The following is a 23572-nucleotide window of genomic DNA, read 5'->3' on the forward strand; positions in this document are numbered from 1 at the left end:
GGGACTGCACCAGCGGGAATTTAAGCACATTAATGTCAGAATCTCCACAGAGTGCACCCAGTGATGCGCCCTGGAGGTTGAGGATCAGAATGCACCCTGGAATCGATCTGCAACTCTTGAAGCACTCAATCTTGAACCTTGATTCTTGGCCTAAAATCGAGGGATCTGAGAATGGAGTGGGCCCATCAAAGCAATTTTTATATACTACCTTGATCAAAAAGTTCCCGGAATAACCACCGTGTGGCGCTCCCATCGTTCCGATTTGAGTTCTGTTTTTTTTGTTAAATTGGTACATCTGTTGTTGATATTCCCTTTAAATCTTAGTGTCATAACTTGACATTTGCAAAAGTTACGTAGCCAAGAGTACATCTATCTCTGTGTGTGTTGGCGATTTTTTACAATTTCAGAAATGGATTTAAATTTGCAACAACGAACTTGTATTAAATTTTGCGTAAAAAACGGATTTAGTGGCGCACGGACGTTGGAAATGTTGGAAAAGTGTTTCGGCAACGATTCTCTAAAAAAAACGGTCGTTTACCAGTGGCACGAGCGGTTCAGAAGTGGTCGTGAGTCAATCGAAGATGATGAACGCAGTGGCAGACCATCGACATCGAAAGTCGGTGAAAAAATTGATAAAGTAAAAGAAATGTTGGTCAATAACCGCAAATTAACCATCAGAGAAATAGCGGAGGACTTGAACATTGCCTATGGATCCGCCCAAGACATTGTGGTTAATGATTTGGGTTTCCGTCGAGAAGCAGCAAAGTTGGTGCCAAAAGACCTCAATTTCATGCAAAAAAGAGACCGTGTTGACGTCGCAAAAGACATGATTTGCGAGGCTGAATCCGATCCCACATTCATCAAAAGGATCATTACTGGAGACGAGACGTGGGTTTATGAGTACGACACGCAATCCAGACATCAGGCAAGTGAATGGCGTTCACCAAATGAGCCGAGACCAAAAAAACCACGTCGTTTTCAGTCAAAAAAGAAGGCAATGCTGACGGTTTTCATGGATTACAACGGTGTAGTGCATCATGAATTTTTGCCAGAAGGCCAGACAGTAAACAAAGAGTATTATTTGGGCGTTATGAGACGTTTGCGTGAAGCAATTCGCCGAAAGAGACCAGAAATGTGGGCAGAAAACTCGTGGATTTTGCACCATGATACCGCACCGTCGCACAGTGCTATCATTATTCGTAATTTTTTGACGAAAAATGCAACAAATACCATCCAACAGCCACCGAATTCACCTGATTTGGCTCCCTGTGACTTCTTTCTGTTCAATCGAGTTAAAAAACCATTACGGGGAACGCGTTTTAGCAGCCGAGAGGAAGTAATGGAAAAATCGCAGGAAGCACTGATGGACATACCGAAAACCGAATATAAAAAATGTTTCGAGGATTGGATCAAGCGCTGGCATAAGTGTGTTGCAGTCGATGGGGATTACTTTGAAGGGGACAATATAGATTTAGATGAATAAACTTGTATTTTTAATTTTCTGAATAAATTCCGGGAAATTTTTGATCAAGGTAGTATTTCAACCAATGCAATCTATGAACAACCCACTGAGAAGTGAAGCATTACATTTAGAGTCCTTAAGCACAGCACAACCTTCCATAAAGACTATCCATATGCTCACCCAGCTCATGTGCATACCTGAGCAGCTAGGAGACCGACTGGATCACCAGGCTGACTGATGGACTGCATTGCTTTCAAGTACAGCAAATTCTTAACATCCTTTTTCCTCACAGATGTGTGACCACCTTGGCATACTCTGTTCATGTAGCTCTCCATCATAGCCTCCAAGCTCTCACTCACTGATCCATACACAGAGCCTATGTTGAATTTTGAACTAATAGGATCTGGGCATCTTCCTGCCATCATTGCCCTGTGAGGGATAAAAAACAATATTAAAAAGTAGGGAATTCCATGCCTCACATGCAATGTAATTGACCCTCCAATATTTTCCATTTCTTGGCACCATTATGGAGTAAAAATGGAAAAAAATTAAGCTGGATAGATAATAGAAGACAAAGAAATTAATTCAATGGGGAGTGGAGAAAAGTTATTGGTTGAAATCTAATGAATAGAAGCAGATGGAGGAAGATACTGCAGTGAGAGCGGAAGGTTTTGAGAAGGATGTGACTGAACCAGAAAGGAGCAGAATGTTGAGTAGGGGAAACAGGAAGGTAAGAGAATAAGCATAGCATGAAGGCAGGAGGCTTGTTTGGCTGAAAAAATTGGTATTGTATGCATTTCAGGATATTAGTCAGTGCTAAGTAGAGATAAGACTTGGAGCTGTCCTTGGACATCTCCAGAATGTATGAAGAACTGAAAAAGGAATTAATGCTAGGAAACAAGTGGCAACCCACAGCAGAAGTTGAAAACAGTTATTAGGGATTATCATGAACCTACATCTGCTTGTAGATTACCTATGATGATGATGCCATTAACCTATACCCTTTGCCATTACAATGCAACAATTTCAGAGAGTAAAAATAATTCACCTTGACCGGGATTCGAACCCGGATCCCTCAATGTCAGGCCAAGTGCTTTAGCCAGTTGAGCTACCAAGGCATCCTCTAACACTCCGAAATTTGGTGGGCTTTAAAGGAACAAGATGTTGTGATGAAATACTGTACATAAAATGTCACAGGCATTTATAATCATGCGTGATGCGCCAGAGTCCAAGAGGTTTAAAGCCAACTTTAAACACTAGGGGTGTTTCACCTTTGACAGATTCCAAGAAATTGCGGGAGATGCCATGCCAGTAACTTTAAACATATTCATTGGCTAAATGTGCTTTACAATGTAACAATTTCAGAGAGTAAAAGTCATTCATTTAGACCATTGGATTCAAACTTGGATCCCTTGATGTCCGGCCCATTGTTTCAGCCAGTTGAGCTACCGAGGCATCCTCTTACACTCCACTCCGGATATCAAGGAATCTGGGTTCGAATTTCAGTCAAGGCCAAATAAAATGATTTTTACACTCTGAAATTGTTGCATTGTACTGCACATTTAGCGGACAACTCCATTAAAAGTTACCATCCTGGAATCTCCCTGTTTCTTGAAAATTTTCCTTATACCATGTTTGATGTATGAACCGCTATAATTTTGCCATTATTACTTTTCCTTTCATGCAATTGATAGGCTCTGACTCTTACTTCTCATGATTCGCAGAATGGCATTGGGACCAACAGGGCAGCTGAATGCTAATACCATAAGAGCCCAGACATAATGAAACGTTTTTCTCCAGATGTACCTTTGAAAACAAAGACGAACATCCTTTTACATCTTTCCAAGCATCAATTTCTAAGCACTACATTGTAAATTAATTGGGCATACATATAAGAAGAAGAAAGATCAGATTAAACAGTAGCAACTCCACACATGTTGCATTGCTAGAGCTATCTTTTGCGCACTTTTTAGAAGTTTCGAGATAATTTCAGATTCCATGCAGTCATTTAAAATTCCACCCAGTGGTTTCAAAACATGCATTGGTTGATGGAGTAGTACGTTTCCAAGAAAAAGCCTTTATGTTTGAAGCCATACTTCTCTGGCTCAATGCCTTCCCAGTGATTATACTTGGAAGTTAATCAAGATATTTCCTGGCCCAAAAGACTTTTTTTACTCCAAAATGTGCTCTAAAACCAGCACACACCTTATGTGCCATGGGTATACGAATGTATGACTTCATTCTATAAGCCGCGAACCAATTCACCAAGAAAAATACTCAACATTATGTATGTTTTCCCTAATCAGCAATAGTAAATTGTTACCTTTTTAAAAGTTTTGATGATTATACTGTTTTGACTCAAATATTAAGTTATTTTATCATTTATGAAACCACTTGTACTTTTTCCAATTATGGAGTGTAACCCAATCATTTCCAAATGATTAATGATTCCTGCAACACAGATTCATGTAATGCAGCACCACCGCAGTATATTACTCCTGCATTCAAGGAAGTTTTGCTAAACCATTAAAAGCTATACAAAGCTTTGCTAAAGCATTAAAGCTATACCTAATTAAAATACTGACATGAAAATTTGTTTTTAGGCTGTTGAAAAAACTTCAAACATTTAATGTTTCCATATCATAATTTAAAAAAAAAAATTAAATGGGATTTTCCTTTTCCCAAGTTTTAAATACTTAAATACTTTCAAGGTGCATTACAGTCAGGCTAGTACATTAAATCCCAGAATATTGCTTATCTTCAAATCTTTAAACTTAAATCATCAAAACTTGGATCTTTGAACTCTCAGAAGAAATCACAAAAGACACACTAAAAATAAATCACAGGAATGACACTTCATGGAAAATGTAGCGAAGGCAATTGTACTGCAACCCACCTTTTCCTCTCAAGGGGGTCGATTGAAGCAAGCACCTTCAAATACCACGCATGCCTCTCCTTCGGTGCCAAACGAAACTGGTGCTCACGATCCAACCTTACCAAAGAGCTCTCACGCAACCCTTTGTGGCACCCCTCTCCATGGATCTTGCGCCATTCCTTCACCTGTTGGGAGGGTAAATGCATGTCCATCAGGGTCTTTGGGTGGGGAGATGACACAGTGAGAAGGGAAGCACTCTCTCAGCAGTCTGGAAGAGATGTCCCTGAGCACTTAAATTATTTTAATCACTATTATGCAATTGTTAATCAGCTTAATCCAAAAAAACTCTGGGTGAAGGCCTAGTATTAAATGTTCAGCTTTAGGTACACCAGCAGGGTCAACAAAATCACTTTATCTACCTCCTAAAACCCTGTTTTGTCAAAAGGGTTCGAATGATTTCGCAGTAGACAGTGATTACTGTTGATTTTGGTTTCATTGGGCTAAAATGTGATGGGGAACTTAGGTTAACATCTTAAGAAAGAGTGTACCAGGCATTTCACTGAGACGTCTGATTTTTTGGAGCACCTTATATGAAACCACGTCCTGCCAACTGTGAGGTGAATTCAGTGATTAAACTTTTGAACTAAAAAATCTCTCTGAAAAATTTATCATCAGCTCATGGAAGTGCATGGGGAACATTTAACAAAGGAAGGGAATTTAGGAAAACTGTTGCACTGTTTAATGCTTTAAGGAGAAATTTGAAAATTGATACATGATTAGTAAACCGATGCATCATGAGTAATGACAATAAAAGCACATTTGATGTGCATCTTCATCAAAACAGGAGGTGCATTACTGATGAGCCTCATGACGCTTTCCCAAATGTTTCATAATCTTTTCTCTATCAGATTCTAACCATTCAACTACAATATGGAAATATTTGTGGAAAATGGGCTCAATGATTGCTCAGATGCACAAGCAGAAACTAATTCTCAAGAGTTAGTCCTTGGAGTGCCATTATAGGGACATGGTGATTGGATTCATCACATCATTACAAGGTAAGGCAAAGCCCCACGTCTCACACCGTATGCCAAGGGGTGAGTTGCAGCCTCCTAAATAGCATCACCTGCAAATCTCAACAAATTCATGAAAATTCAACCAGAAACCTTTTAATCATGATCAACATTTCATGGGGCAGAAAAGGCAATATTTATGTTGGCTTCCTGCCTAGTTGAGAAATTTTTAAAGCAAACATATGTCGTAGAACAATGAAAAAGCTATGATGTGTTACATAATACCCATGGTGTGGCATACTCAGTGAAGTGTGCTTGCTTGATGACAATGCACACCAATATGTAGAACAAACAATGCAATTGTGAAATTTCCATAGGGAACCATCCATTATCCTCCCTACATCTTACACTGGTACCTTCACACCTCCGCCTGTCCATAAAACTTAAGGGGAGTGTTTGGGAAATGGATGAAAACTGGCAAACAGGCAAAAGATACAGCTGTGGCTTGGCTCGATGGACCAGCAACTAACTTCTACGATGAGAGGAAATCACAAAGTTTGGTCTTGTTTGCAAAAAATCAGGATCTCCACAGCAGAATGTAGAAACATTGAGAAATTTTGCACGTGGTAGAAGTAGGATAACTATTAGGACATATAATTATTTATTAATGACAAAACTGTTTTTAACTTAAAACAATCCTTGTACTTGGCTATTACCATTACATCCAACCTACAGTGTTTCATAGTTCACTTGCCACCACAGACACTTCTCATTGTCTCAAGATTTAGTTGACCTGGTATCATGGAATCCCCAAGTTTCACTTCCATGGAATAATGTGAGGAGAGGCATGATGTGGTGATGTAATTAAAATTTTAAGAGCAAATAAAATTCAGGTTCCTTAGCATGTAAGGTTCAAAGTGATGATGTGGTGATGTAATTAAAATTTTAAGAGCAAATAAAATTCAGGTTCCTTAGCATGTAAGGTTCAAAGTTACAGTACTGAGCCCCCAAACCATACAGCAATAATTTGAGGAAGAGCTCCTGAATAAAAAGCTATTATTTATATTATTTCATTTAGTTAAATAACTGGAACACTTTGATAACTAACATACTCAGGTCCACTGTAAAAATGAAAATCATTAGGGGAAGCATGGACAATACAATGAAAATGTGTCCATTTCAATCAACTCCATTGATTCATTGATGGGTTCATGGTGAGACACATGAGAAATTTTTTTTAAGGATAATAGCCGCACCTCACAGGGTTGAGATTGTAACTAGTACCCCATTAATATTAATCAGTTTCCCCATGCAGGGTGGCCACCCATCATATACACATAAGAGAGAATCTCACCTTTTCCTGTTCTGCATTCACTTCCTCTATCTTTTCTGGATCCTGCAGTCGAGAGCACACCTCTTTACTCAGGGTTATTTTCCTATTGTCCACCAAAAAAGGAAAGTGCTTCTCGTTCATGAACTTTGACTTGGCGACGTCCATACCATCCTCACCGTAGTAGAACTGATATAGGATAGAAGCAAAGACAGGTTGAAAGACACTGATGGTGATAACAATCCAAGGTGACTTTCTAAGCCAAAATATTCACTAGGATTCACAGCAGGTCCACTCATAAACGAGAAAGAAATAAGTAGGAACTTCAAGAGTGCTTGAAGTGAGAACTGGACTGCACCTCAGCATTTCAAACTGCAGCTCTGTTTCTACTTGGCTCAATTTGGTGCGTTTGATGGATTGTTAGTATGCACCTTTTAGGACCACTTCAACAGAGATTTGAGGAATATTTATGGGAGAATCACAACAGCATTTACCCAAGGAGAGAATTGGGATGCACCCCAGAGTATCCAACCTCAATTTCTGCCCTATTATTGTGGAGTCAAAGAATCAAAAATGGAATAAACCCAATCCCTAATTTATTTGTACATGTAGGCATGTACAGAGTGCGGCGCTTAAATCCCGACAAGCACGCATTTCCTCAAATGAGATTTCCTCGCCGGGATAGCAAAACCTTTCCGAGACTTCCCCGAAGTATTATACTTAGCCACAATATTGTAAACAGTTGATATGGGGTACCAGAAGAATCGAACTATTTCAAAATATAACGCCCAGCGCTACCACTTTCGATAATAGCGGCTCTTCCATTGTACTCCACACTTGTGCGTAACATCTTGGCCATTTTGAGGTTATGGCTGTTTACTAGATGCCCTTTCAAGAATGCCAACCACGAATTCCAGAGGAAATACCATATGGCGGGAAATTAGAATTGAAATTTGTCCAGATTTAAGTGCCGCACCCTGTACATTTGATAAGAAAAATATGGATGGTTTGAAATGATAGAAAAAAAGATCACATTCCAGAGATTAACTGATCCCTGTTCCAAAAAATGTTAATCATATTTAGGTAAATGGTATGGTGCAGAAACTGCAGTTTAAATGTATGTTAATCTTTTCTTTGAGAAAGCCAAGAGAGTGGACAGACCTTCTAATCATAAGTGAAAAACTTCCAAGTCACATGAAATGTGGAAAAATATTGATGAATTTGCATTCTAAGGGTGTTTGAACTTTAGGGTAGATACACTCATCTGCCAATCCACATGTCCCAGATAATAACAAGAGTGGATCTATATTGGGTTAACTTTTACAAAAGAGCAAAATAAAAAATTTACTTAACTGTTCTTATTTATTGAAATATCATTTAACACAATTGGACAGATATTCAATAATTAAAGAAAAAAATTACTAGTTATTTTGGCAGAAATGAAAACAATTTTATATATTTCTAACAAAATAACCCAAAATTATTGGAATTGGCAAGTAATCAGTCCAAATATAAGTTTAAATAATAATTACAAACATATTCTTATCATTACTGACCACAACTCATCTATACTTGCTAAGAACCCTGGATATGCTGAGGTGAAAATCTTGAAATAACTGCAGTATATGTAGCTAGGTTGGATCTACTTAATTTAACCACCTCCTTACGATTTAAACATGCTTGATTTTCAGAGATTGGAATAGTTTGCCTGGTTGGGCCGGATGCTTGATCAGATCCCAAATTCACACATTTGCAAAAGCAAAGCTAAATTTAACTTATATGTAAAATATAGAAAATTTGATATATTCACTATACTAATTAATTTCATGAAGGTTTAAAACCTTAAACCAATGTGAACCACAAAAAAATACATAAATGTATGTACTCTACAAATTTGAGATTTTACTGCAGTTATTTATAGATAACAATAGTGCCATTTGAAATTAATTAATGGATTAAGCTGGACAACTTACTTGAACCACACTGCCATCACTGTCCCTGACCGTTAAATCATATTTGACTGACAGCCCTTCTAAGTGCTTCACTAGGCAACGTTGCAAGTAGCCACTGCGACTTGTTTTCACAGCTGTGTCAATTAAACCCTGAAATCAAATCCAAAAAAATTGACACATTAACAAGCCATTATAAATTCTGCAAGAATAAAATAAAGATGCATATTGAAAAAAATAGATGGTGATCTGATGTTGTGGCCATATTCTTCCGAATTGGTTAGGAGTGCTAGGTTTGTGATGGCAAAATTACAAGAGATTGGATATCCTCTGAATGGTTATGATAGATTTCACCAATAAATCCAGAGGTTTAATTTTGAAAACCTTGTGAAATGCTACTGGAGGAGTTAAGAAAATTAGTCACAGAAAAATGTTTGCTATTAAATTTCACAGTTTTTTTCAGATGCCAATCAACTTTTTGTAGCTCTCACCCAGGTTATGTAAATACAGGGTTTGGCTTCATAACTTCCTTTCTTGAAAGTGTTTTGCATTTGGAAAAAGGAAGTTATGTTGCCACATCCTGTACAAATCGGGTAGGAATGAATGGAGACAAAATATTTTTGCATTTCTTTTTCTAGCAGGGCTTCAAAGTTATAAATAAAAACCCTTGAAAAATTTTCTTGGAAATATAAATAATATGGTTCTTCAGAATGAGTTTTCATCAATTAAGAGACCTATTTGATCTGCATCTAATTAGTTAATGTTGCTTGGAAAGTTGGCCGATGAATAAACATGAAGTTGTTTTTTCTAACGTCAATCGATGATTTACTAGCTCCGATTCAATCATTTACAAGTCTAGGTGAATATGATGGATGTTGTAAAAACTCAAAACTTTAATTCCATAATTTTTGCCATTGAAACTGCATAGGTGTGCATCCGAGGATTGCCTTGATGGAAGAAAATTTTTTTATTTGCCAAATGAGGATTTTTTTCCTAATTTCTTCGCTCAACTGGTGCAATAATAATGCAGGATTCTCTCCTTTTATCATACGTCCATTTTAAAATTGATGAAGACAATTCAGCGTCCATCCCAAAAAACTGTAGTCATCACCATGTCAGTCCATTTAACAGTCTTCACCTTCTTAGGAGACAGATCACCTTTAGTAACACACTGTTTTAGATTGTTCCTTTGTTTTGAGAGTAGTAGTAGTGTATCCATCTTTCAACCACAGTTTTTCATCAACACAGAAACTCATCAGCATTGTGGTGAAAAAGCACCAAACCAGCCTCCAAATTCACCACATGATTGCATTTATTCTCCATTCACCCACCATGAGCACCTACTATGCAGACATTTTTTCACACCCAATTTTTCATGCAAAATCAAAGTACCTTGCGATATGCCTAAGGCCTCAAATGTTTTGCAAACTTTGATTTGCCAATCACTTAAAACCATATTGTGGACTTTGCCAATTATTTCCACTGGATGTCCAAAATGATGTTCATCATTTATGGATGTACTGCCACATTTAAATTCATTAACCAATGGTTAACAGTCGTATACACAAGTGTAGATGTGCCATGAACTTCATCCAACTCAGCTTTGATCTCTTTTGGTGTTTGTTAAGCCTTTTACATGAAAATGTTTAATCACCGCATAAATTCAATTTTTTTTCAATTTTTCTAAATAAACAAAGGTTTGTGACTGATGTTAACTATGGTAGTGCAAAAAAAATTAGTTACAAAGAACTGCACTTGTCAAAGATGTCAGCACAATGGGTTCCACAACCACTGACTCCTTTCCAGAAGCAAACACGACCTGACCAGTCAAGGGAGATGTTGAATGTTTTGGAGCAAGACGAAGAGGTTTTTTTGATCGCCTATTGACAATGGGTGAATCTTGGGTCTATCAATATGATCCAGAGACCAAAGACATATGTAAAGAATGGAAGCACAGCAACTCACCTCCCCCAAATAAGGCTTAAAATGCAGAAGTCTGCAGGGAAGGTCATGCTGTTTTTTGTGACTGTCGTGGAATCATCTTAATAGACTATCTGGAGAAGGGTCAGACCATCACTGGTGCCTGTTGAACAAATTGCATGATGCTCTGAAAAAGAAACGGCACAGTATGATCACCAAAGGCATCCGTCTTCTTGCCATCAATGCACCTGTTCACTCATCTTGAGGTACGGTTGAGAAATCAAAGCTATGTGGCTTTGAAATTTTACTACATCCGCTCTATTCTCCCAATCTTGCCCCAAGCGACATTTTCTTATTTCCAGAACTCAAAAAACCATTATGGGGTCAGAGATTTGACAACACAAATGATGTCATTCAAGAGATGGAACAATGGTTTTCGATGCAATCTGCTAAGTTCTACAATGATGGTCTTTGAAAGGTCTGGATATGTTGGGAGAAATTCATGGTCTCACTGGATGGTAAATATGTAGAGAAGTCTTAGGAATAACAATTAAAAATTAAGTTTCTATCTCGATTACTTCAGTAGATAGACCATTTCTTAAATATTGAAAAATATTGTTACTTAAATTTTACCAGCAGAAGTCACAACTATGATTTTGATGATGATGCCAGAAATCTTGACCAACAGCTATTTCATTGCTTGCTCCTGGTGCAAACTAACCTGCACTCAAAAGTCCTTATTTTAAGTCATATGAGAGCAGTCTTTGAGCCCATCACACACATACAAGTCTGGTGTACAATTTTTTTCATTCCCAATGTATGGGTGGGTGACATGCAATCAAAATTTCATTATTTCTAACAGTAGTAATAGTAGTTGTTTTCAGGGAGGTGACCGACAGCTTAAGTCATTTGCACCATTAGGGATGTATGGAAAATGAGCAAGGTTGGAGAGAAACCTGATGTCAGAATTAGACTACTCTCGCATAAAGGTGCCAAGGGGTCTGTAGTTTAACACCCCATTCCACAGACGGTGGACTCACTTAAAATGCTCTCCACAAAGCACCTTAGGTAGGGATTGGGATACAACTGAAAAAATCTACCACATCCAGAATTCAAACCCAGGCCGTCAGCGTGGAAAGCCAGTACGTTAGACACCATCCCAATCCCCTTATTTATAACAGTGCTTTTTATGTTATTTGATGATCTTCTCTCACAATAGCAGCAGCAGTTTACTTCCTTCAGATACATGGAGCTCCCGGTCCTGGTTCCTTTGAAATTGATTTGTTAATTCATTGTAGAATTACGTATGCCTTGGCTTATGAGTTTAAGGAGCAAAAGCAAATTTTCAGTATGGAATATTGCTCAATACATTTAACTCCATCACAGACAAAATAATTGCATTAATGGTGATCAGAGTCAAATCCAGAAAGTCATTTCAGAATCATTTGGGCATTGGGTGGACTCAGCTTTTTAACCATTCTTCAACATTTCTCTACAAAGTCACTGCTAATATTTGTCAGCACATCTGATCCCTTCATCCAGGTCATTCACACATTCCCCACACATTATGGAAGACTTTGCCACCATACTATTCTATTCTACCCCTGCAGACACCTCAAAAATATAACTTTTCTTTTTCTATAACTTTCTAACGTCACTACTGGCAGGTAAATTAATTCTTTAACAACTGATATTAATTGATTTTTAGATGCAATGGGCAAAGAAGTTGTTGCAAGATGAAATTAAGGGTGTGTAATGGTGTCATGAGAAAAAACAAATTTGCAATTTTCCATGAGGTTATTGGTAACGTACAACGCATTTTGGTTTACAGAACCATCCTCAGGTACAAGACAAGGTTCAAATAGTGAATACATCATATTTATACATGTTTTTACACTTACACATTTCTCCATCCACCCACCCCCTACCCTCCACTCCCAGTTTTGGGCCAAACAACCTTTCCAAAATGATGTCCTTCTCAGAATCACATATATCTCATCCCTCAACCAGCCTCTGTCCCTCCCATGTTCCCTTGCCTCCTAACCCGTCTGTATGCTTCCCTCTTGCCTACTGCCAGGGTACCAGCTACCAGCCACCATCATCTCAATACCTTTCCCCTCCCTCTTTTTACCACTCCATTTCTTTGATTTCTCTGTTGTCTTTGGGTTTTCAATCTTTCCCTTCTATGTGCCTGCCTACCTTGCTCCCTATTCCTTTCCTCCCCCTTCCTCAAAACATGTTTAAATACCATATATTCACTATTTCAACCTTACCTTGTGCCTGAGGATGGTTCTGTGAACCTAAACGTGTTGTACATTACCAATAAACCTGTGGAAAAGTACAACTTCGTTTTTTCTCATAATGACAAACTTCCACTACATCTCGCCTGAATTTGTTGAATGTATATTGATGTACTTTGATATCACATGGCATCACTAGGCAGTTTAGATTTAATGGGATGCTTCTTATTATTTCAACCTTTCTATCAAGTTTATGGACGAATTTAAAAAATTTGCCAGAATTTCTACAACATATGTCATTCCATGACTTTTCTATTAAGTCCATGAGAGCATGCATTATGAATGAACACAAAAATAATTCTCCATTGTCTCGAGAATAGAAGTGACAAATTTGAGGTCTTGGTAAGCAGACAAGTGTACTGGCTGCTGGAAAACATGGCAGTGTGTCTGCACTGAGAGAGTTGTCACCCACCTCCCTCCCAGCCATGCAGTGGAAGAAGAACTCCTGTGGCCTCACACCAGTCATGAAGCGACAATCAACAAAGCCGCCTGCTCTTGGAGAGGGGTCAAAGGGTGCAAAGCATGGCAGGGTCCGGCATGTCGCCATCAGCGGTGGCCGCTTCCCCTCGAGCTCAATTTGGCCGAGGAGGCATGAGATCTGCATTGCATTCACAGTTGACCCCTTGGCACCAGACTTGATCATCAACTGGAGGTTATTTAATGGGAACTTACTTAAAAGTCCCTCAGGGATGCAGACCCTTGAAAAAAAGACAGGGGGACCATTAGAAACTATGCACAGTTATCACTCCCTCACTTCTTGCAGAAGACTTCAGAGAATATAGTATGTATCGTGGTGAAAAGTAAACTGAGGATTATCATACTCTGCAGCGAATACAAATGAGAAATTTTGTAAATTATATGAAAAAATTCAATTTTTGTAAATCATAGAAAAATGTTAAATGTTACAAACTCATCTTCCAGTGAAACTAATTTAAAGAGAATACACAAAAGGCACGTGCAAGGGTTGCTGTATTTATCTAAATTGGAGCTATATCTTTTATCTAATAACAGTTCCATTTAATTGGCTTATTTCTTACGCCCTGGAGTTAAAAATTCCTAAATTTTTGAATACTTAAAATTAAACTTACCCCCTTGCTTGGGCACTCATAATTGTTTATGCATTATGAGAGAATTCTCATGCTACACCATATGAAAATCAAATACCTTAAAATCTTGTTATTTCTATCCCATTAATTTTATGTATTACATAATTCAGATGTAAGAGCAGTCCCCAACTAAAAGCATAGAACTTTTCAGGCTATTTCGCATGGATAAATCAAAATTTGCCTACATTATTATAATTTAATATCATGATTTAAAACTGCGGCTCACAACCATATTATTTATTTTTATAATTTCCCTGTGATATTGTACTCCATTAATGCATTTCTTTTCTGATGTTGGAATAAAATAATTACTTACAATACTGGATAGAGGCAGAGGAAAGAATAATCAAAGTAAATGTAACTTCCTGAAATGTATTTCACTTTTCTACAAATTCACCCAGTACATTCAGACACTTGTCCCATCTCTTTACAAGCCCTTAATAGCCAACAGCAAACAGGTCCTTTGTTTGCTGTTTTAGCCAATGAGTTTTGAATTTTGTCGTTTAGACTTCTGAATTTTTTCTTTGAATTAGCTTTTCTACTTTTCACCTTTTCCCCGGAATCTCTTTGCTCCCATCGCATGCCCACAACCTAATGACAATCATGAGAACGTAAATCTAATTACATGTCTCGCAAAGCACTGCCTCCCATGTTTAAGTAAATTGAAAGAGATAAGTCTATTGGATAATGGATAGTAAGTCACATTAAATGTTCTAATAGATGTGTCTGAATGACGAGAAATCTAGTCGTTCGTTCAGATTCACTGGATGGAAATGGTGAGGACTTTCATCATCCATCTGCATGCAATACATTAAGGTGGGCAAAGTTCACTCCCACCTGTTTATCTCATTGGTGAAGTTGTCCAGTGATTCCTTGTATGATCGGTCCATAAGAGTTTGCCATTTCATGGGATCGTTTCGATATGCCTCCTCCAAATGTTGTTTCAGCGTCTCCTCATCTACATCCTCATCCATGTCCACCGCTGTCTGGGCAATCCTCCTGCCAGCCTTCAGAGAGAGAGAGAGAGAGATGAGGACATCGTTGATGAGTCAGTAGTGCTTATGTCCAAAATCAAGGTATTGAGGATGCTTATTAGTTGGACATTCAGTGGAACCTCATATGACAAGCATAGTTCATTCAGCAATCTTTCTCGCAAAGCAAGACAATTTTTCCCCAAATAAATTTATGTAAAATACCATAATGTGTTCCATCTAATATGCATGGCAACACCTAATTTTAGGTTGGAAATTAAGATCCATATTATTATTTGTAGTTTTTCAAGGTTTTAGCTTACGTAGCCACTTGCCAGGTGCCCCTCAGAGATCCCTTTCGCCGAGTGAGAGATCATACTTGGGTAAACCACAGCAAGGGGTTTTTAAGAAAAATAATTTGGCAGCACCCCACAGAAGATTAGAACAAAATAGTTTTCAGTGGTATTTTTTTACCAAATTGGATGATTTGGAGAGTGCATTATTTTTATATTTCCATATATATCTCATTTTTTGTATCATACAGCAGTCAGTCGAGGCAAGAACATTAGGGGAGGGACAGTGGATGCATTAGGCAGAAAGCAGTGGGTAGGACTAGACCAAATGGTAAACAACATTAGCAGCAGCAAGGGAAGAGAAAGAGAGAGAGGGTCATCATTTGAAGGGAAGAGGGTTAAAGGGGAGGAAAAGGTACATGTATAAGGCAAAAGATCTCTCTGTTCCACGCAAATGTTTCAGTGTCTCAATATAACATGTGATAGTTTTCAGGGATCATCCAACACTTACCTGGTGACAAAACAACAGTAAAAATAAAAACCATAAAAAGCGACTCTACCTGATGTATCTTTGAGATGACCTTCCTCCTCTTGTTGTCAGCAGCCTGGGTCACAATTATGTCCTTCACTCCAAGGGTGAACCCTTCCATTTGTAGGAATGCCCCAAACAATTTGGAGAAGCAGCTAAGGATGTCCAGGGAAACACTGCCTCCATACAACTGGGGACCAATGAGAAAATTCTTCAACTACATAATAACTGGCAATTTTTATTTTTAGACCACAATTCATGACTTCCACTTAGCTCTAATGCAAACTAAATATTTATAGCATTTATTAATCAATGTGACATATTTTAATATCCATTTAGACAAGTTAAATGACAGCACAATGTAAAATTAAAGAAAAAAATCTTTCAATATCTTTGCCTAACCTTATCTTTTTGACGAGTTAATTTTTTTATTTTTTGCAGTTCCTTAGCAACAACTTAACAAAAGAGAAATTACATGTCTATTGCATTTATGCATGGCTGGTTGGTGGTGGCAGTGAGAGGTATGTGCGAAGTCAGTTTGCATTATGCAACAGTGGGATTAGTCATGTTATACAGTTGTAGTTGCAAATGACATGAAAAAAAATTGACCAGCGAGGAGACTTGCAACTTCTCAGATGAGATGGAAGTCCAAGGGAACAAAATCATGGGAATTGAGTGAATGTTATTAGTCCGCTTCATAGTGCAAATCCCTCAATCTCCCCAAAGCCAAGACACTTTTGCGGGCAGGTGCATTTTTCCTACAGAGAAAGATTTGTCATGGGCAAGCAGTGTTTGCTTTCATGAATATTTGCATCCAGTTTTGTTAAAAGATTTATTAGAACTTACCAGTTATAATTTTACCTTCCAAAGATAGTCAACTAGAAATTCCTTTCTCATCTCAAAAAACTAACATCACCAATCAGGAAGCCATAACCGGCACAGGGAGAGGAACTGGCCCCCTACCCTGATGTGCAAATTTCACACGCTGTCAGGCTTAGTACTGGGTGAACTCGACAATCACCTACCAAACCAACCTTCAGGTTGATTACTGTGTTTATGGTTTCATAATGGTATGCTCTCCATAACCTTCCACACAGCCTATCACAATGTTCTCTGAAATTAAACGTTTGGCACACTAAGACACTTACATATTTATTTTGAGAAACTAATGTTGTTAAGTTAATATTGTAACCACCTAACACCAACGTCACAAATAAAACCTTTCCTGCCAATTGCACTTTCTTCGAAGCTGAAGAACTGACTCCAATCCACTGCCTTGTTTTTTTGATTCTGGTGTGTAATGGCCAATTCATGTTTAATCCAACGTCACATATCAATGCTGAATGAAAATCACTCTCATTTTTTGGGAAGTGCACTCAGATGCACTCAGAAGTGCCATCTGAGTGCATTTTTGATCCACAGTAAGCACACATGGCACCCATTTAACACAAAGTTTTGTCACATGTAATTCCTCATGCAAAATGTGACCAATGTGTTCCTTTGACAACCTCACAGTATTAGCTAATTCAGGCACCTTCGTATGCCAATATTTCAAAATCATATTGGGCACTTTTTCAATGATTTCCAGTGGGTTGCATTTTTCGGACATCCTTCACATGAATCATCTTTGGACTTTCACAGCCATGTTTAAACTCGGCAGCCCATTTCCTCAAGGCAAAAATTGAAGGGTGAAAACCAGTGAAACATTAAAGTTTCACTGGTATTCCAGTTGATTACTTTAGGTGAATTGTGACAATCTCTTTTTCTCAGGATTATATTGCACACACAACATGACTTTGTCACCCATTTGTATTTCCCTCCCAATTGCTGACCATCATTAACTTTGAAGAAGCCACCAGGAATGGCTGTGAATCTGTTATGTTTTTATAAACATTCACTGATAAAGTCTCAAATATAAATACAGTCAACAGATTACATAATCACTTGCTGCATCACCTAATGCACAAAGTAATGAATTTCACCACTGCATTTTTCTCTATTTTTATTTAAGGATTTGCATAGACTGATTGATACATACTTTGGCTATATGCATTAATCCGTGAGTTAAATATAATGGCTGGGATAATTACATAGCGGCAAGAAGGATCAACTTATCTAGCCATGTCTTTCACAACTATGTGATCAGTGTTTTGTTCTCTATGTACTGACTGACATACCCTGTCTTTCTGCAGTGCACATGCTCTTTACCACACCCTGGACGAGAAGATGGCAGTGAAGGCTCTCTCCAGAAACACCAGTGATCACATGCACTATGGCCATCGAAAAATTTAGTCATACTAGATTATTGTGCACCATTGCATAATCTCTCTCTGCTCCATCAACTGTCACTCACCTCATTCATGCAGTGCACGAGGCCGTAGGGTGTGGCACCATAGTGCATCTTGTCAAGCACCCCACACAGCAGCTCCCCCTTACGCACCACAACGTTAGCCTCTGACATGGAGTCCAGGACCCCAACCTGGTACCTGCCCCCACTTGCCCACCAGCCCCTCGGTTGGCCACACCCCCAGTCCTGCAAACAAAGGAAGCACAGCCACCCACACACACTACCAATCAGAAGAGAAGCTGAGGAGAGTGAGAAAAATAGTAAGAAATCAAACCTATCAAATGAGATTCTCATTTTTTCAATTAAAAAAATAGTATCAGTTCACAAAAATTATTGTACGGTACATGAAAGTGTTGGCCTAAGTTAAGATTGGCATGAACTACAATCTAGTGCTAGAGGCATTAATTTTCATTTAATGTTTAAAAATATTGAATATTCTCCTTTTCTATGCCCAGCTGCTATCATATTCTGGTTTGCTTCATTCAATGTTAATAATCAACTTTCCAAATATACCACTATTATAGCTCTAAATGCATCAAAAATGTCTCTAGCTAGCCATGCTCAGGCTGACTGCTGCATAATGGCAGGAGCCAGGGCATGCCTCATAGGAAGCCTGTTCCATACATAGTATTCTTGGTTCAAGTATATACTATAATACTTCCTATGGTGAATTTTAAAAGGAATTAGCCAGAAAGCATTAATAAGACATAACTTTATCGTACATTATTACATGGAATTGATGTAACTGCCTTGGCTGCATCTTCAAGGGAAAATTTTGGGTTCTCATCTGTACTACACCCATGGAGATAGATCCTGTATCACCCTCAAACCCCCAGTGGTCTTGGGTATGAAGCCTTAATTTTCATTAAATCTTTAAAATAATTAAATATTCTTCTTTTCTTTGTCAAGCTGCTTTCAATGTGTTAACTGTCCTTACTCTAGGTAGCGCTTCACCAATGTCAGGTATAACAATCAAAATGCATTCATTAGTCTCGACATGCTATTGATCTGACACTGTAAAGAAGCACAAAAAACACTAGTGGTGGGAACTGCTCAAGATACTAGCTGCAAGGGATGAAAATATTTTAGAGAGAGAATGTTGCATAATTATGATGTATTTCATGTTTCAAAGGCATGGGAAAGGGAATAGAGAAACTTGGAAGAAATGTTGGAATAAAATCCTAACTGGATATGAAATGATGGAACGTTTTCATGAACTTGTTGTTAGTTTGATCAAACAGATAGATGTGGATGCAAATGCCACACAACTCTCCTGTTAGGTGTCTTCATGCGGATATGAAAACATGGAAAGAGATGAGATCCAGCAGTGGATCTGCTGGTTGAATATTCAGATCTTGTTTTTGGATTTCTTGCTGAAAAACAGAGAGTGAAGGGCATGTCCCAGTGTGCTTTGAACATGGCAAGCAACAAAGAGAGTTAGAGTGAGAGAGAAGAGGTAGAGCCATGGAGGCCACGTAATTGTTGTCAACTACATAGATACTCTTACTATCAATTTTACTTCATCATAGTCAACATTACACATTGATCTTGTCCTGGTATGTTCTGTAATGGTAGAAAGCAGAAGTTGTGTATTTTTCATCCTTCTTTGGTGTTTTTGTATAATGTTTTCCAAATTTCTTAGAACAAAGGAAGCCACTTACACACACATATTGAAATCTAACTTCATTTACTTCATTGTTGTCCCATTATTCATGTTTAGTTTTTTTTATTTATCAGGGACTTCATGGGGCGAGATTGAGACGAAAAGTCCCTTATACCACCTGATCCTTAGAGATGACATTGAAGATAATATTTCAAACACTTTTCATTAACATCAAACACTTCAATGCAACAATTTCAGAGTCCAAAGAAACTGCGGGAGATGACGCAACAGTAACTTTTAACGGAGTCATCCGCTAATGTGCATTTCAATGCAACAATTTCAGAGTGTAAAAATCATTCGCCTTGACTGGGATTCGAACCCAGATCCCTCAATATCCGGTCGAGTGCTTTAGCCACTTAAGCTATTGAGGCATCCTCTTAAACTCTGAAATTTTGGGGCTTTAAAGGAACTAGATGGTGTGACGAAATGCTGTGCATACAATGTCACAGGCATTCGTATTTGTGCGCGACGCCCCGAGCACTCGACCGGATATTGAGGGATCTGGGTTCAAATCCCAGTCAAGGCGAATGATTTTTACACTCTGAAATTGTTGCATTGAAATGCACAATAGCGGATGACTCCGTTAAAAGTTACTGTTGCGGCATCTCCCGCAGTTTCTTTGGAATTTGTCAAGGTATAAACACCATAAGTGTTTAAAAGTTGGCTTTAACCTCGTGGACTGTGGCACGTCGCGGACGAATACGAATGCCTGTGACATTGTATGCATGGCATTTCGTCACACCATCTAGTTACTTTAAAAACCCCAAAATTTCAGAGTTTAAGAGGACGCCTCGATAGCTTAAGTGGCTAAAGCACTCGACTCTGGGTTCGAATCCCAGTCAAGGCGAATGATTTTTACACTCTGAAATTGTCGCATTGAATTTCAGAGTGTAAAAATCATTCGCCTTTTTTGTTATGTTAGTATGAGAGAGGTAATTATTATCCAACGTTTAAAAATAAGATAAGTTATGATGATTTAATGGAACTGTATGGTTTTCAAAGCATAGAGAAAAGAAGAACTAAATATTTTATAGTAATTGTATCATGAAATCAATATCAGCAAAATGCTAACCTTGCAAGTATAACGCTAACCTTGTGAGTATAATGAATTCCTTCATTCCTCATGTTAGAGGAAAACCAAAAAAACCAAAAATTAATTTAAACAAATTAAAAACAAGCTATTGTGAAAACTCAACATAAAACATATTGTGACCATTCTATAATGCATATTGTAATGAACTTGATTTGTTTCAAAGGAGAAGGAACCAATTCCTTACACAGACACACTTGTTTTGCAATTGGGAAATTAAATATTTCTCTATTCACATTATTACTAATTGCATGTGTTATACATCATTTGTCCTCTGATATAGTAGTTGAGTGATCATAAAAGAATGAGTAAATAAATGGTTCTACCAACCTTTGCACTTATCTTGGCCCTAGAATGCAAGTTTATTCGTCTCTTGCCAGCTGGGATGATGTTGACAATCACAGTGGAGATGACCTGTTTGCCAGACCATAGGGGTTGGGGTTTCCAGATGGCAGGAGGCAAGAGTCGGATGAAGCCACCTTTTTGATTGAGAGCCTGGAACACCAAGTGCTGGTAATCTGACCTGAAGGTAGGAACACATTAAAGTGAGAGTAAGAGAGAGATATTCAGTGGCATTGCCCAGGGCCAGTGATGGCTGACTTAATGGTTGTGCACCCCAGAAAGCCCACAGTCTTGAAGCAAGTCCAATACAAATGTAGATTCTTACTGGAGACACTAATCCTAAGGAGGTAAGGACTTGGAGGACATAAGGAAATCAAACTACGAGATTGAATCATAGCAAAGAACAGGGCCTTAAAATTTAGGAAGGGTTTTCATGTAAACTGAATACAGTAGACCCTAACTAATCCCGACTAGATGGGGCCAGGAGAAGCTTAGATCAGGTCAGATCTTATCTGTCTGGGAATTTGATACACCTTCATGGAATATTTTCCCCACCTTTCTAGTGCAATCTTGATTGCCAACAAAATTTAATGACGCAATAAAGTGCAAAGCAGTCTCATTTAGATACAAATAATTTACATGTAATGGATTATTAATGTTCCCCAAAAGTTGCTTGAATAAATGCTCAAGGAAATGCTGCCATTATGCATAATCAAATTGCAATATCTCATTTAATTTATACATCAGAATACATTAAGCTTACTAATAGATCTAGTTTTTATTTAAATAAATGAGAGCTTAACTTTAGAAAAACTGTACCAGCATTTCTAGCTGTAATGTGCAATACACCGTCACCAATGCTCTCTGGCATACATAAACGCAGACAATACAATCCACCACTGAAATATTTATATGCATAATAGTTTGAAGTTGTTAAAGCAATTAAGTAATACAGCATATGATTACTGATGTACCAACACGATTTTGCCAGTATAACTTAAACTGCACTAGATTTTAACACTGACAGCAGTTAATCATGGCTGAAAGTGCAGTCAACTCTCAATTATCCATGCTAATAGATGCATGATGAATTGGATAATTGAAAATCACAGATAACCAAAATACACAGAAAATATGGTCAAGACATAACAGATATATTTGAAGACTCCCCTTTTTCATTTCTTGTGATTAATTCACTTTTTTAGTAATGGATGGTACATTTTTTTCCATTTTTCAGCCATATTTATAAGCGTAGAATTATAGATTTAAAAGAATAAAGAACTACTATAAAGTGAATAGCAGAACATATTTCCCTCAGAAAGCTAACACAATCTTGTGGCCAGAAAAAAAGCAAATGACTGGCAAAACACTTAAGTTCATCATAGAATCCTTATTAGAGATTCAAATTTGTCATATGATACCAATTAAAATAATGCCTAGAAGGTAGTTAATGACTTATTTTTTTCATAGTAAAACTATGTATTTGCTTGCCTTAGAGGAGAATATTGAATTCTCAGGGCTAATGTGCAAGGGAAACAATAATGGAGAGTGTGGATACTACATAAAAGATAATATTAAAATATTCATTACTATTGGCAATCTTTTATTTTGTGAAATAAAAAACTTTTAAGGAACCCCAGGTATTTCAAACCTTAATTTTTTTTCAAATAGGTATATCAAATTTTCAAAGCATTTAATTATCCTTACGATTTTAATTTTATTAAATGTCGAGGTGCCAGGAAGAGAGAGCAGAATGGATAATCTACTTAACTGATAATCTGCACAGTGTGTGCGATTCACTATGGTCTAATACACCCGAGTAATTGAGTGATTGCATGTTTACGTAAGTCTTTTCGGTTTCATTTTGTCAATTCTGTGTGATTGGTGGGTTCCAAGCTTAGGAGGAGTCCTTGTAAACCCTGAATGAGTGAGTAATTTTGATCGCAAAGGTCCCAGTTTTCAAACACACCTCAGTGATTTAAGTATATGAGCGAAAGCGTGCGTACAGCTAATTTATAATTTTGTATTACCTATGTGATTGATGGGTCACTGGCATATGAGGAACCCTTGTAAACCCTGAGTGTATGCGTGTGAATGCGATTCACGAGAGTGACTTCTATTCCATAACACACCTTAGCGATCAATTGGTTGTAAGTGTTTCATTTTTTTTATTATTAATTTTGCCTTTTTGTGGGTGACTGAGGTACATGACGGTCACTGTTTCCCGAACACATCCAAGTGACATGGTGTGTTTTCCCTATCTTTCCCCTTACTTGTAACTTTGTTTCATTCCCCTTCCCCCTTTACAATCTAATGCCAAACAAGTTTTCAGTCTTGGCTATCTTGTTTTCATTGCTTCACGACCATAGGTAAGTTCATTTT

The 23572-nt window shown here is 37.9% G+C and overlaps 1 protein-coding gene across 2 annotated transcripts in view; it reads right to left on the reverse strand.

Annotated features, from left to right (window-relative positions):
* Window positions 1-23572, reverse strand: part of Polr1A (RNA polymerase I subunit RpI1) — an 81006-nt gene that overhangs the window by 23644 nt on the left and 33790 nt on the right. For both annotated transcript variants that reach the window (XM_071593799.1, XM_071593798.1), the window contains 9 exons: window positions 21179-21371; window positions 18102-18281; window positions 15780-15938; window positions 14793-14962; window positions 13262-13547; window positions 8654-8782; window positions 6705-6869; window positions 4359-4522; window positions 1660-1891 (listed from right to left, as the gene is read on the reverse strand). In XM_071593799.1, coding sequence (XP_071449900.1) covers window positions 1660-1891; window positions 4359-4522; window positions 6705-6869; window positions 8654-8782; window positions 13262-13547; window positions 14793-14962; window positions 15780-15938; window positions 18102-18281; window positions 21179-21371 — 1678 coding nt within the window. The remainder of the gene's footprint in view (window positions 1-1659; window positions 1892-4358; window positions 4523-6704; window positions 6870-8653; window positions 8783-13261; window positions 13548-14792; window positions 14963-15779; window positions 15939-18101; window positions 18282-21178; window positions 21372-23572) is intronic.

This window comes from Hetaerina americana, unplaced genomic scaffold (genome assembly GCF_022747635.1).
Source record: "Hetaerina americana unplaced genomic scaffold, ioHetAmer1.1.p SCAF_6, whole genome shotgun sequence".
NCBI classification, from domain to species: domain Eukaryota; kingdom Metazoa; phylum Arthropoda; class Insecta; order Odonata; family Calopterygidae; genus Hetaerina; species Hetaerina americana.